This window comes from Alexandromys fortis, unplaced genomic scaffold, assembly GCF_014885135.2.
Source record: "Alexandromys fortis isolate MF-2015 unplaced genomic scaffold, M_Fortis_MF-2015_v1.1 scaffold_71, whole genome shotgun sequence".
In the NCBI taxonomy this organism is placed as follows: domain Eukaryota; kingdom Metazoa; phylum Chordata; class Mammalia; order Rodentia; family Cricetidae; genus Alexandromys; species Alexandromys fortis.
In genome coordinates this window covers 7,554,010-7,570,375 of record NW_026067954.1, presented here as the reverse complement: position 1 = coordinate 7,570,375, position 16,366 = coordinate 7,554,010, and the positions used below count along the sequence as shown (strand labels likewise).

General features: G+C 35.8%; 1 protein-coding gene across 2 annotated transcripts in view; it reads left to right on the top strand.

The window, feature by feature from the left end:
- The window catches only part of Dennd1b (DENN domain containing 1B), a 210,918-nt gene that overhangs the window by 56,629 nt on the left and 137,923 nt on the right, over positions 1-16,366 (top strand). For both annotated transcript variants that reach the window (XM_050151643.1, XM_050151642.1), the window contains exons 3-5: positions 419-462; positions 13,975-14,024; positions 15,875-15,994. In XM_050151643.1, the coding sequence (XP_050007600.1) occupies positions 419-462; positions 13,975-14,024; positions 15,875-15,994 (214 nt within the window). The remainder of the gene's footprint in view (positions 1-418; positions 463-13,974; positions 14,025-15,874; positions 15,995-16,366) is intronic.

Below are 16,366 nucleotides of genomic sequence, written 5' to 3'. Positions count from 1 at the left end.
TAAAGCAAAACTAATTATTGACATCATATATTCTTCATGGGAATTTAGAATGGAACGTTTGGTCTAGTCTCTGAGACTGTGTTTGGTTATTATTACTACTTACTACTTTTATATTTTATTTTCAAGTCATAACTTGTGTTTTTATAAAGTATTTTAATTGAAAATGTATTATATTACATTAACCCCAACGCATGCAAATAGATTGTTAAAAGAAATGATTTTAGTAGCATGAATTTAAGTTATGAATTTTATTTCACTCTGTTGCTAAGATTATTTAAACCTAAATGTCAAAATATTTAATCTTATAAGATATAGAGAAATTAACCTTAAAATTGTGTTAAAATATGAAAATTGATCATCTTAAGGATGTTGGCATCTTCCTGCGCTTCCTTTACTGACGTGTGTCGATTGTTTGCAGGTCCTGCGATACTGTGGAAATTCCCAGAGGACTTTGGAGACCAGGTTGGGAAGAGAATTTAAAAACTTTTTAAATTGAAATACTCTATTGTTACTATGAACTGCTGATACTGTATATGAATAGCTGCAATTATTTTTCTTGATAAAATTTGAGAAAGACAAAGTGTGGAGAATATACAGAGGAGTTGTTAGTGACCTTGCAGGTGAGTTAAGAAGTATTTACAGTGAGAATCATAGCAGCTGGGTGTCTGTGGTCTCAACATAGTTCTACATTTTCAGCTAGGGGATATATATTTGGGTACAATAAAAGCTCCCAGTCATAAAAACTTAACACTATTAATTTTTGGTTGGATATACGCATTATTTCTGTACACTTAGAAAGAAGTGTAATGATATAAATCAGTTTTTGTCACAATGATTTTGGAATCACTCACATTTAGAAATTGAATTAGGAATATTTCCTTATTTCTGAATAATTTTTATCACTTTATTTTCTTAGAAAGCTAAAATGTCAGAAAGAAACTACAGGACGAATTTCTTGGTTGGCATTTTTTAGTCTTCTCTAGTTCTTTAATACTTACTATGACCAAAACCCAACTACTTTGATGTGAGTGCATAGAAAAATATTTTAAAATTTATGTTATGGGATATCATTTTGAGATTGAATTATAGTTTGTACTAATTTGTTTTGGTGAAATCCCCCAGATACCTAATAAATAAGTTCCATTCTTTTGCCTAAAAAGAAGTGAGATAATAACAGTTGTATCTCACCAGCTCATACTTTTAGTTCTCAGGTATGATTCCCACAATTCGCAAAAAGTCAATCTCACAAAAGTGTATCATTACAAGTATTCATTCAGAAATAGTATGCATGATTTTGAATATTGTGAAAGGATAATTTTCGAGATTGGAATGTCAACTTGAAAGATGGGAAATTGGGAGTCAACTTGAACGAACCAATTAAATGGGCATGTTAGGTACTGATCGTGTCTGTTGCCCTTGACCATGACTTCAAAGAAAAAGGGTATTTATTCTTAAGTTGCTTTTAGCCTTTAGTAAATGATGGATTTATAAATATTGTAAATATTCTTAAAAGTCCTTCAAGTGAAGGGGTGACTTTGACATAAGCAGCTAAGTGTGTTTATAGTCTCCAGTGATTCTGGACTTTCTACCGGTCTAAAATGCTTGTTGCTTTATCTCCTCAGTTGTCTTTTGTCCACTGCCCTACAAGCATCCTCATGTCCCCTTTCAATTGTTATTACATTATTTTTATTTCTCCCTTTAAAACTTTTCCTTAGAATCCTTGGGACCCTAGGGAAGCCTAACTGTGGGATCACATATGAAGATACATACTTGCCTGTCCACCTGAGCAGACTTTAGTGTGATCACCTGTTGCTGGTCCTCTTGGTTAATAAAATGCTGTTTGTGCATTTTGATATAATGCATCTGTCAGTGTTCCTGCATTTGGTCTAAAGCAGGAGCAGTTCACTGTGTAAGTGGCGGTGATGCCCATAAACCCCAGGGATCCAGTGTACTTTAGTCCTCACAGTCTTTGGTTTTGTCTTTTTGAGTACAGTCTCCCTGTTTGGCCCTGACTGGCCTGGAACAGATGCCTGTCCTCTGCCTCCAGAGTGCTGGGACTAAAGGCTTGTGCCACCAACAGAGCATCATCACAGTCTTTTAAGATTTTAATTAGCATTTAGTAATTGTACGAAATGATAGATTTCATTATGACATTTCATAATATGTATAGTACACTCTGATCATCTTCAGTTCCCTGCTTCACCCTGCTCCTCTCTCCCACTTTCCCTAACTGTACCTTCAAATCCTCCTACTGCTTTCATATAGTATTTCTGTTTTCTTTAATTACTATTGTTAATATATACACATATAAATATGACAGTATCAACCTACCAAGTCAGTTTAGTATTGCTTATATGCATGTTCTTAGTGTTGACCACTTGGGACTGGATAACATATCAGGGGCTCATCCCTGGGGAAGATGGATTCTATCTCTTAGCAGTCATTCATTGTCTATAGCTCTTAATCTAGTAGTGGGGCTTTATAAGACTTCCCTCTTCCTCATTGGTGTGTTGACTTTATTGTTATGGACCAGGTTTTATTTAGGCTACTACATTGCTGAGATTTAGCCTTAATCTTAAACCCCAACGTGAAAATGAATTCTTATGAGGCTTTCTTGAGCTTCTATAGCAACCTGTGTGTAATTTCATAGCTTATTTTTTGTATCTCAAAAGCCATCCTCCTTCCTCTTTGCCACCTCCCTCCCTCTCATTTTTTTTTCCATTTATTTTCCACATACCACTGTGGCTGTCACATAATAAAGTGTGGATAGATGTTTATTTAGTTAAGTGAGTGACATATTAAATAAAGTTGAGTAAACTCATGATAAGTTATCTTGACCACAGTGGGAAAAACAGGCAATTAATGTTCTAGGAAGTCTAGTCCGAGAGCTCCGTGTAAAGCTTGGTTTAGAAAGAGCTCAAGGGCTATGCCAAATATAATGGGGTTTCATTAAAGTGTGAATGAAAGATGTGGCTTTGATGAGGAGTTTGCAGCTTGAAGTTTAGAGTGCTCGCCACTGCCTCCGGATGAGTTCCTGACCAGGGTTCCTCCTCCCCCCTTTCGTTTCCATAGATAAAAGTCTGAGAAGGCTGCTGGAAAAGGCCGGATGCCTCAGTTACTGCACCCGCGTTAGCAACGTGCCGTTCAGTAGCAAATCGTGTAGGAAGTATCTGGAAAGTTTAAATTATAATCTTAAGTGTGTCATCGGAAAGACATTTTCACGTGTGCATTTCAGCTGTGTCCTTTTGGGGCTTTCCTTTGTAGAGGCTGCCAGCTAACTGCCTGACAGTCAGACTCGGCATTTCACACTGTCTTTTATGTTCAACCAAGTGTAGCTGTCTCACTGTGCGGTTTAGAAGGAATGCCTCTTGAACATGTGACCACTTAGAGTTTTATATATTCATTCATTTTTCTCTCCCTGACTGACTTAAAAAGAAATTTGGATAATGCAAAGATTTTCATGATTTAACACTGAGCAGTATTGATATATGGGTATTTTGTAATTTTATTTAGTATGTCACGTATGAAGATCTAAGTTATTTGGCAATAACTTATTGATATTAGTATAACAAAATAATTATGAGCAGTTATGGACTATTCAGAAATTAATTTTTAAAGTATTTTTTGCTTGGTACAGTCACAAGCTGACTTTTGATGTGAAAGTCAATTTTATTTCACTGCTCTTGTGAGGATGTGTGTGCATACACATGCATGTGTTTGTACAGGCCCATTCCTATGACAACATGATTAATTTTTAAGAATATCAGATTTTTTTAGAGAATAGGTAAATATAAAAATTATAATTATATTTGGATGCTTACTTTGTTTCATATTTCAAACATTTTATAGCTATCTTAGTAACATTAGAATGCCAGTTCTTGTTAGTGTGCTTTTGGTTGGTAGGAATATACAGGACTATGTTCTTAATATGTATTGAGAAGAGAATCAGATTGTCAACTATTATTATGAAGATGTGATTTAGTTTTTTTGCAGGTACAGTGTTGGAAAATTTAATATAAAACATGACTGCACTCTTAAGTTACTGTAAATGTGTTTTATATTTTTGAATTGTTGAACTTAAATTTTTCATTGCCAACAGTAGGGAGCTAATTTGGAAAAACAGTGATATTTTCTAAATTTTGTTTTATGGAATAGGTCTTTGCTGGCAGTGGAACTAACATGCTCTCACAAGTTTGTAGTGAAAAGTATTTAAGAAACATTTGGCACTGTATTTGAATATTAAAATGCATTTAACATTAACTTTGTATTTGAAACCCTATTAAAAATGACATAGCTGTTCTGCTGAAGGATGAAAATCTTTACTTTAGTGAGCTTCTAGAGGTAGGGTAGTTATATTTATTTTTATATTAATGAAATTGCTCTAACTCTACAAATGATTTAGTCCAGATAGGCAGACACGACTCTACTCTGGCAGCCTGTAGAAGTAAAGTCATATGTGATGCAGTCGAATAAATACAAGTTTTTTACAGAAGCTTTTTTATTGGCAAAAGTAAAGTTCTACAGCATGCTTGAGGGAAGCAGAATGGACAAATGACATTTCCATAGTGACGTCATATAGGTTCTCCCAAACAGACTGAACAGTGTGGAGTCTTAGGTAAAGAGTTTGTTGCTCTGGCAGGTCAGAACTCTACATGTAAGTTCGTTTTTACTTTTTTTTTTTTTTTTTTTTTTTAAGAAGTTGAAGTTAGTTGAGTATGAAACAAAAGATGGATAGAGTAAGATATCTAGATGTTACTTTATGGAAATAATGCCTGTTAAAATTGCTATAAAGCCTTGGGTTCACACGGACAAGGCTATGTTGAATCAGCCTTGCTCATATCTGCATGCTGCTTTAAAAATGAGTCTTAAACAATTCTTTAGATTTAAGCAGAATGAGTACTCACTGATTGTACCCTTCTGTATTTAGGGACTGCTCGCTCCTTTCTCAACATATCCTTAGCAGACAGGCTTTTAAAAAGAAGTATTGTTGGTTTGCATCTCAGTGTTTAAAGTTCTTGCCTGAAATAGTTCTGCAAACAAGTGGTGTGAAGACATTTCACAACTAAAAAATGTAAGTTTTAAACTACTCTATAGCAGCTAAAAATGCTGAGCTTGGTCAGCATATGGTACTAGCTAGCCTCATACCCACCAGCTCTTTTGTTGTCTTGTTATTGTTGTAGGGCTTAATGACAGTTGTAAGCCATAGTTGGGGATGTGGGAGTTAGTCCACCCTGGGGAGAAGAGGAGGAAACTGCAGTGTGGATTATGGAAATATGGATTGATCTAAAAAGAAACCTCTTTTTAAAGAAAGGGGCTCCCTCAAAGGAAAGCTCAGAGAAACCAATGAAAAGATGATGGAATATGATGTAAAAATGATCACTTGAAATCTTTCTTTCATTCCCAGCTGTTGTATTTTGGAGAAAAGAAATGCATTTGTATATTAAGAGAGAACTAAAAGAGCCAGATGAATAGCAATATTTATTAGGTATATTTTCATGTTGATTCAGATAAGTTATGTGCATTTTAATAGACTTTACATATGCTAGACACTTTAAGTCTTGAGAAGTATAATGTTGGATGTTCAGTATAAATACTTTAAGGAGAACACTAATTCTGGTCCTTTTTATATGGACCTATTTGCAAAAATCAGCTTCCTGGTTCTTACATATTTTCTTTAACAAATTGTACTACTGAATATTTTATTTAAAATATAAATTATTCAGTTTTCTTTAAACAGCTATCCAAATATTATACAATTTTATGTTTGTTCCATTGTGTTTTTTTCCATAGTGATTATAACTTATTTTGATTTGTACTGATTGATAATATATACTTTTATCTTAAACCTGTTTGCCTAGAATAAGAGACCAATGGAGTGTAGCAGTCATTTTCACAAAACATGGACACAGGGATTCGTGCAGCTTTAGTTAGTTTTTGATACACTTGTGTACAAAGAAAATCAAACGTGTGCAGTTTGAAACTCAATATTAGTGAAGAGTTAGCATTCAGGTGTATAAAGGAGACTCTGGGAAGAAGGCCACGGCTTTAAGGCTGTATGTTTCCAGTTTGACTGTGCTAGGTTTTCTAGTGTACGTATCCTTCAAGTACTAGGAGGATCTAACTGTGCTTCAGGCAAGGTGGTGACACAGAATTCACCAGTGCAAGAGAGTCTGGGAGGTGAGGTTTAACGACAAGGATATCTGCTTCTACAGACCCCTACTATTTCTGCTATTCCATAATGAGAAAGTTAGTTTGATAACCTTATGTGCTATGGCTTTTCCTAACTGTTTTGTTCTGTAGGAGATGGGTAATATATACCTAACTTCCTTCCTCTTTTATATTTTAGAGACTCCTGCTGGCTATTTAGGACCATTTAATGGTTTGCATTTTCAGTTGCAAAAATTTAGAAAGCTTCTTTGGAGTTAATTCAGTAGCAAAACACTTTGACTAGATTATTATTCAGCTAGGGAATAAGCCCCCAAAACACTATTGACAACTTATGCTGGAGAGGATGTGGGGTAAAGGGAACACTCCTGCATTGCTGGTGGGAGTGCAAGCTGGTACGGCCCCTTTGGATGTCAGTATGGCGATTTCTCAGAAAATTAGGAAACAATCTTCCTCAAGACCCAGTAATACCACTTTTGGGTATATTTCCAAAGGAGGCTCAATCATACCACAAGGACATGTGCTCAACTATGTTCATAGCAGCATTGTTTGTCATAGCCAGAACCTGGAAACAACCTAAAAGCCCCTCGACCAAAGAGTAGATAAAGAAAATGTGGTATATTTTCACAATGGAGTCCTACACAGCAGAAAAAAATAATGACATCTTGAAATTTGCAGGGAAATGTATGGATCTAGAAAACATCACATTGAGTGAGGTAACCCAGACCCAGAAAGTCAAATATCATATATACGTATTGATAAGTGGTTTTTAAACAAAAAACAAAGAAAACCAGCCTACAAATCACAAGCCCAGAGAACTTAGATAACAATGAGGACTCTAAGAGGACATAAATAGATCTAATCTATGTGGGAAGTAGAAAAAAATTAAGATCTCCTGAATAAATTGGGAGCATGGGGACCATGGGAGAGGATTGAAGGGGAGGAGAGAGGCAGGGAGGGGAGCAGAGAAAGGTGTATTGCTGAATAAAAATCCATAAAAAGAAAAAGAACTGCTAGGGAAGTCTCCTATGCCTGGTCCTGTGATTTTATCTAGTAACCTGTGTCTCCTGGACACCATTGTTCCCGTGCAAGATCACTCCCTTTGAACCCCCTTTGTCTAAAGTTGTATTTTGCAACTAACTTATTTTCAAAGGCTTTTGTTATACATCCTTAGCCTTTTCCTCTTGTCCGTTCCTAATTAATGCTGAAACTCCCCTCTTTTATTTCACGTGCACTGTACCATCTCTCCAATTATGTTTAGATTGGATTTCTTTTCCAACTAGTCCTTTCACTCTACCTTTAGGTAAAACTGCCGCGTGTCCGACATCGCTTGTCAGTACCTCTCCCCTTCACTTTCCTCCTGCATTTTCTCTCCTCCAAATATTGTTGAGACTTGGCCATAGGTAGTTTCTGAGATCAGATGAAAGAGATCAGGGTACTATAGCCCTAGACCTCTGTACCTTTTTTTTTGTCAACAACACAATACTAATTACTAGTCTGATTTTTTTCCTTTTTGCTTCGCACTCACTCATAGTAACTAATATTATTGTATGCTTCATTATGATCAGTGTTCCTTTATTTCATAAATGACGAGCACTTAAGTTTGCTTATTTTTTTGGTTATGACTGTGTTTCTATAATGATCTACCCATTGATAGTGGCTGTTTTTGAAGACAGTATTCTCGGACGTTCTACCGTAGTGTAGCAGAACAGAATAATACCTCAGCCCTACTACAACCTTGATTCTCTTGAACATTGCCAACATCTCTGTTAAATAAAAGTGATTAAAACCAATTTATCCTGTGGCATAATCCCACAGGAGCACATCTCAGTGAGAATAACACAGGAAGTGTGAAAACTCCAGGCAGTCCAGCTCCTCCAAAGCTTACTAATCACACAGTAATGGCCTCCAATGAGAATGTCAGATGAAATCTCAGGCAAATCATTCAGAAAAAATCAAAGAGTGCATGAAGCATGGGCCAACACACACGCGTGCGCGCGAGCATGCGCGTGCACACACACACACACACCCCTCAGAGAATCAGAGAAGATACTAAAAATGATTTCTGTGTGACAACAAAGAAAACAACAACGGAAGTCACTACAGGATATGAAAATTAGAATTCAGTAAATCAATAGAAATATGGAAGAAAAACCAAACTGAAAAACCGGAAATGAAAAGTTCAGTAAGTCAGTGGAAAACTTCAACAGTAGAATAGATCAGGGTGAGCACAGAATATTAAAACTTGAAGCCAAGTAGAGGAATTACAGCATTCTGATAACAAGAAAACATAATAAAGTATGAACTGATCACATTTGACATGTTGTCACTTATGGAAATAACAAATCTGAGTTTAGAAAAAAAATTTTAATGCTAAATAGAGAGAAAATATTTTGAGTAAAATTATAGCAGAATGTTTCCCAAATTAGGTACGAGAGGCATTTAAAATCAACAAATAGAGGACACTGGGTAAACAAACTCCCATATTGTATCAAGTTAAAATACTAAATGCATAGAACAAAGGAAGTATATTGATAGCTTCAAGTAAAACCAACTCACATAACAGACTCAACACAGCTCTTAAATATATAGCCCAGGCCCACCTACCTGCTCAGGCATGGCACTGCCAACAATGGACTGGTTCTTCCCATATCAGTCACTAAGGGAGAAAACCACTCCTACAGGCCAGGCTCACACAAGCATTTTCTCAGTTCCTTTTTCCAGATGGCCCTAGTTTGTGTCAAGTTGACAGAATCTTACCAGCAGTCTCTCTAAATACATTCCACATAGCTCTCTCCTTACTAGCTGCATCTGCTTCATGGACCTTCTCAAGTCTTCTAATGATAAAAATTTATTTCGAAGTTTTGATAGTGAAGTTAATTTGAATTAACCATCTAAACAATATTAATATGAAAACAGTCAGTGTGTCTTCTGATTTGAGGAGGGGTAAATATGAGTTTAATTTCTAATTAAAATGGCCAAACAGAAAAAAAGTGAAAACCAAGAGGAAAAATATCATACTGGGCTCAGTTATCCTGCTTATTATATTTTTCTCAAGTTTTAAATAGAATCTGTATGTTGAAAACACTTCTTAAAAAGACTCTGAGGCTCTCTGTAATTTCCTATAGCCTCTTCGGTAATAAAGTATATCCCTGACTGAGTCCCCAGGTCATGTGTGCCTGTCTGCCCTTGGAGGATGGAGGATGGAGTGTGTCCCACAGTTTCTCTTGCCATCTCGGAGATGCCCTGCCACATCTCAGTGCACATTGTGGGGCTTGAGCTCAGTTCTGTTACCCAAACTGCTGTGGCTGAGTAGTGCTTGATTTTTTTTTTAAATTTTGGTAGAATTTATTGCTCCCTTTTATAAAGCACAGATAGATAGAATGCCTACATTTTATTATTTCTTATTTGCCCTAGATTATATTCAAATATTATCTTTAGAAAACTGCCATTTTTTTTAAAAGTTTGAATTAAAATTGCTAGGTAGAACTTTGTTGTAAAGATGATTCTGGAAGCTTTTTTTTTTTAAATAAAATACAATTATGATATTTGAGAACTATTCCATTTAATACTGTGTTTACATGTACATTAAAACTTTAGTGTGAATTTATTATTTGTATACTATTATTGTGGAGAACATTTAGTTCACTAAAATCTTTATAATTACTTGTGTTAAGATTTTATTTGAAAGCAAATGAGTCTGGATTCTGGTTGTTCTTAGCTTTCTGTGGTGAGCCTCATAGATAACCTTGCATGATTAATTCGGAAGGGGGCTGTGGTTCTGGGCCTAACTCAATACCACGTGGTGGGCTTATGGAAAAGTGAGGGTTGAGATGCTTTCTTCACTGGGTACTGGCTACTGCTGCTGTGTTCTTGTGTAATGTGCTGAATGTTCATGGCTCCTTCCACGACTGCATGGAAAGGACAAAAGTCAGCATGCTTAGAGTAGACCAGGAAAGACAATGCTGATTTCTGGAGGGAGATGCTCAGTTAATAGTCCCTCACTGAATCTACGTCATCTCTGCTTTTGGGAGTTCAGCTCTTCTTTATTATCTTGCAACCTGCTGTTGAACTCTGCTCTAGGCACACTTATTACATTGTTTATTGGAGGAGCAGTGATTACCCACAGGAAAGCTTCAAGATTGGGTGTGCTGACTGTCAGAGGAGACCCAACCATTCCATCCTGCATCTCTTCCAGTTGAGGCTATTTCTGTTCCTGCTGGATAAAGTCGCAAGTCTGAGGAGTGGAGGCTTGGAGGTTTACTAAAAAGAGGCACTTTGTCAAATGCAGCTATGGAAAGCAAGATAATTATGAAATTTAATTAATGATCTTGGTGAATGATTGATTATATATGAGAGTCTCAGGGGAAGGATATAAATGATTGCTATATTTTTGGGTTTTGTGTCTTTGGAGAGGATGGTGTCACTGTAACTTCAGTTGTAAACATCCTAAGTGTGAGGTGTTGGTCTGTTCCGAAAGTGATGTGGGAAAGTGAATGTGTGTGTGTGTGTGTGTGTGTGTGTGTGTGTGTGTGTGTGTGTGTGTATAGAGAGAGAAGGGGGAGGGAGGGAGAGAGAGAGAGAGAATGAACTGTGGACTTCATAAAATTGCCTAAGCTGTAAGAAGTTAGAATACATAAAGTTGAAGTCATGGTGTATATATTAGATTTTCTATGCAGAACAGGAAAGAGGGAAGTGAGGAGCTTCAGGAAGCTCTTTGCATTTGCTCAGGAGGAAGTGCTAGGGAAAGTGGAAGGGGAAATAGGTTGCAGAAGTGATGTGTTTCATCTTATAATCTTTCTAAAACAGTTCTAAGACTGTTGTCATTGTGGATTTTAGATTTTTTAAAAGTAGATTGTTTCTTGCCCGGCAGTGGTGGTTCACACCTTTAATCCCAGTAGTCAGGAGGCAGAGGCAGGCAGATCTCTGTGAGTTCGAGGCTAGCCTGGTTTACAAGAGTTAGTTCCAGGACAGACTTCAAAGCTGCAGAGAAACCCTGTCTCAAAAAAACAAAACAACAACGACAATAAGTAGATTGTTTCTTAAGGGCCTGTTTCCATCTTAGATGCTGCATGGCAGCTTCCTGGGCTAAGCAGACTGTCCATCCGATACTAGCATTTACTCTTCTCTCTCACAAAAATGGCTTCTTTGCAAGCCTGTAGGTCAGTTCTTAACTCATGAGACACGACCCCTTTGGGTCAAATGACCCTTTCACGGGGTTGCATATCAGATATTGTGCATATCAGACATTTACATTACAATTCATAACAGCAGCAAAATTAGTTATGAAGTAGCAACAAAAATAATTTTATGGTTTGTAATCACCACAACATGAGGAGCTATATTAAAGGGTCGTAGCATTAGAAAAGGTTGAGAATCACTGCTATAGGTGAGCTACATTCTGTGGGACAAACACTCAAGAAAGACGTTTCCATGAGTTATTTCCAGTCATTAATATGATAATTAGATGTCTTATTTTGGAACATGTATAAAATGTATGTTATTGCCCACTGGTACTTTGTTCTGGAAAATTTTATATTCTAGTTCATTCTGTTTGTTATTTTGATTTTTTTATCTTTGACATATGTTAGCAATTATGATGCTTTTGTGTGAGAATAACCTATTTTAATTAGAAATATTCTGAAACTCAAATTTTCTTGGTTAAGAAAGTTTCTGTAGAAATAGCCAAATTGTTTGTGGTCAGCAGAGAGGCAAATCTAACTAACCTGTGAATACATGTCTAGAAGGAGCTGTGTGTGAGAGAGAATGCGAATATACAACCTCACACTTAGTTCTAATATACATAGACATATTTTCATTTATCACTATTATAAAGTGACTCAGAGAGCAAGAGCTGTCTGAATGCTTTTCCTTCTCTTCACCCTCCTCTGTTTAAAGTCACTTTAGTTTATATTGCACCTACAATTAAGGAAGACACTAAGTCCTAGGAGCTCGGAGGACTTCAGCTCTTGGTCTTTGTGCCCCTGCTTTCACTGCCAGGGGAAAATAGGCAGCAGCATAGCCACTCTGTCACTGACATAAGCTGAGAGGAGCTTTTTCCCTATACTGTTTATACACTCGTCTATAGACCTGCTGGCTGGTTGAATATTAAAGAGTGAAGAGGTTTAAAGACTTGTCCCCTGAGGGATGCTGCTGCCAGTTGGGAAGCGAGCTGAGGCTGTTTTGCAGAAGTGTGTTGCATGCACGTTGCTTATGGAAAAGAGGGGGTGTTTGTGAAAGATTAAGCAATGAAGTGAGAGGCTTCCTCCTTAATTTGAGCATTAAAATTTATGTGAAATATACAGCTAATTTACATATACTCAGAGGTAGACAACGACTTTGAATGTTTTTTATTGTTTATGGTTTATGTGGGTAATTTTGCAAGAGTTTATCATACGACTCTTTATAGGTGTAGTAATACGGTAAATGACTTCCTGTTATATGACACAAGATAACAATTAAGCAATAGTCGAATGAAAACAACTGTCCTTATTGGTAGTAAGCTGTTTGCAGTCATTTATTTCATGTCTAATGACTTCTTTAATTTCATTTAGCAAAATATTACAAAGAGTAAGATAACTTTCTCTGCACATGGGCCTGCGCTAAAACTTTTTTAATGGGACATTGATAACAAGCTTGCATACTTGCCCTAAGGCTAGGATGCCTTTTCCCGTAATATAGAGCTGTTCTTTATGCTTCTGTGGGTTAGTTCTCTTGAAGCTTTCTTAGGTATTGCTATTGAATTTCTACAGTAGTTTATTTTAAACTGATAATTGTTGTATATATATATATTTAAAATAAGAAATTCACTTAAAAATACTTAGTGTATTTCTATAGAAGGTTTATGTTTTTGGATCTGACTGATTTTACTGGTAAAATGTAATTGTGGAAGTGACTGCTTTGTTAAGATACTTTCTCCTTTGTTTCTTAACAGGCATTGTTTTTAGTTTCTGCTCCTTTATGAGATCACTTAACTTTAATTTTTATGATGTCTGTAATTATAGATGGAATTTTAGATTCAAAATTAAATTTTAATGTGCTGTTCAGATACATCGAAGACATTTTTTTCTTATTTTTCCTACTATCTAATAATTGTTTGCATTTTGTTGTAATTTAATAAATATTATCTCTAGATTTTTAATGAGATTTTGTCTATTTTCATAAAACATTCATTTTTAATATTTAATATTTTACTATTTAACAATATTGTAATAGATACTTATTTTAAGATACACATTTAAGAGGACTATTTGGGATAAATATAGTAGAAAGTGTTTAAACATGCAAATGTATATTTTAGAATCTATACAAAGTTTTTAATTAAGAAAACATTTGAGTTTGGGACATGCAGAGTTGTTATACTTCTCAGTAATTCATTCCGCTGTCAACTCCATTTCCTTTTCTCTGCCTGCATTTTAATTGAAACAACGTTTATATTTTTGAGCCAGAATCTGTGAAAAGTCCCTGTGGCTAGCCTGTGGTACAAGTAGCAGCAGACACAGCTTGCCCATATGGTGCAGTGCTTCTTGTGAGATCCATATGGCCTTGTTGAAGGGGATCCCAGCGGGGATGCCAAGGGTGTTAATACCCTTCAGGCCAGGCCTTTCCCTCCTGGGGCTTCCGGGCATTGTCAGTGCAATCTGCCAAAGCACACACTTAATTCCTTTTTAATAATCAATTATTGCAGTCTGAGAACCTGTGCCTTTGTCTTAAAAATACTTCATCCACTCCTTGAAAATGTCTCAAAAAAGTTTTAACTGCATTTAAAAAACGTTCTAAAGCATCCTCTTTTTGAATTTGCATTTGTAGGAAGTATTGCAGAGCGTGCCCAAGTTCTGTTTTCCCTTTGACGTGGAAAGGTACAGTATAAGTTCATAATTAAGATGACTTTTTGCTTTTATTGCACACATGGTAAGAAAATGACACATACCTTCATTGGTTTCTGTTCACTGAAGAGGAGAGGTTCAGAATTAGATAGTTAGATATTGTCTTTCAGATTAGTCTTTTCCTTCCTCTGCCATGGCCAGTGAGGAGGACTTAAAGCAACGTTGACCACAGATTATATTTCTTTTTTTTTTGTTCTTCAGGTATAGATTATAAGAACTAGCAGAAAAAAAATGTCATTGATCAGGGCCTTCAGATAGTCTTTTAAAACTGGATGTCTGTACCCTGCTTTCATTGCCAGTTCACCCTAATTGGAAAAGCTTCTGTGTGATGTTGTGAACTCAGTTGTCTCCCAAGAACAGCAACATAGAACAGGGTGTTACTGCGGCAGCTGTAGGAAACTTCCCCAGTAGCATTGACAATTTCGTTGTGTTTCTATTTCACTTCAAATACTAAGTGAACTTTTTGTTTGTAGTTGGGATTTAGTATAATAAATAGATATCTCTGGACATAGTGACATTTATTGTATTTCATGTGATTTATCACTATTATTAGTTTTATTTGAGTGTAATATACAAAATTTTTAAAAGAAAATTTATTTTAGGGAGACATTTTGCCAAGGATTAGTGGGACTGAGATTGAAATTTTAGTGTATAGATAGTAAAGTGATCTAATAGTATATGCTAGTTACTACTAATAAATATTGCTAATGAAAAAATATTTTCTTACCTTTTTCTGGAGTATTATTAGTTCTTCTGTTTTACATCAAAATTATAGTATTAAATCAATAGTAAGAACAAAATAAAGGAAGAAAAACTACAAGAGGGTATCTTGAACACTAGAACATATGTTAATCACTAGAGGATTTATTTGAAGTTTATGACATTCCCTGTCCATTTAGATTTGTACTGGTTTAGTAGCTGGCATTTTGTGACAAATAATTTGCAGTTTTAGAATACTAGCAGTAACTTTTCAGCTTTTAAAAATCCATATGTCTATTTTAAAACCAAATTTATATGTTGTCAGTATTTTATTTTGGGACAAAGAACTTTGAGTTCTATTCTGGTTTTATGAGCCAGTATCTGGAAGTGTGTTGATGCATTTCAAGCAGAGATAAACATTTTGTCTAGTGACTTATATCATCTCTTATGCAGAGGTGGTACATGCTATTGAGTTCTAACCTATTTATTTCAAAATCAGGTAAAACTCAGATAGGCTTCTTTAGTAGGAAGTGTATTCTTTTGAGTTGGTGTTTGATTCTGTAGCTTATTGATAGTTCTAAAAGACAATACTAAGAAAAATACCAGTCCTGCTTGTTGAGATGGTACTACATTGGGTAAGAATGTCAACAGAAGAAATAATTCAACATGATGGTGGCCACCATCAGACGATGAAGCAACATGATTTGCTTTCCAAGCATTTACAATTTGGAAAAGAATACCTTAGATGAGAGAGATGCTAAAGATGAGTGTAGAGACTAAGTTTATTGATTTTTCTGCAGAGCGAGTAACCATGGCTCCAACTTCATGATGTATTTTATGGAAAACTTACTCTTCTGAAAATGTAAGATGAGCCTTCACTTCCAAGTGAGGCATTTGATTTGTTGATCTGCTCCAACCATGAGCCATTAGAACTTACTGTGATGCTGGACTCATGACTCATGAGTTGATTGAGTTGAGTATAGATTCATGCACCTTTAGTTGTCCTCATGCCAGATTCTAGAACCCAGTATTGGGAGGGTGAAGCCAATGTAAATACTAGTCAAGCCTTTTTATCTTCAAGAAAATCAGCACAGATTTAATGCTATGATGTTGTTTTATCTTAGGGCATCTCAGAATCAAGTTGGACAGCACTTTACCTTCGTACTGACAGACATTGAAAGTAAGCAGAGATTTGGGTTCTGCAGACTCACATCAGGAGGCAGAATTTGTTTATGTATTCTTAGGTGAGTAATTATAATCAAAACTTGACTATAAAATAATCTTGCTTTTTTGTGTTATCATGCTTGGGATTTCAAAACATCCAAACAAAGTAAATTTTTATAATTTTAAAAAGTTTTTTTTTCCTTTTTTCTTTTTTTTTATTGAGATTTCTGAATAGTTATTTGTAACATCTACATAAAACGTAATCTTTGGTTTAGTTTCACATTACTGGGCAGAAAACCTGTGACAACCCATTTGCTAAACAACTCTACCATTAAGCAATATATTCAAAATCAATTTTATGTTTTTTTTAATATAATTTTTTATTGAAAAAAATTTTTTTCCGCCTCCTCCCCGCCTCCCATTTCCCTCCCCGTCTCCCCCTCCCCCCCCCC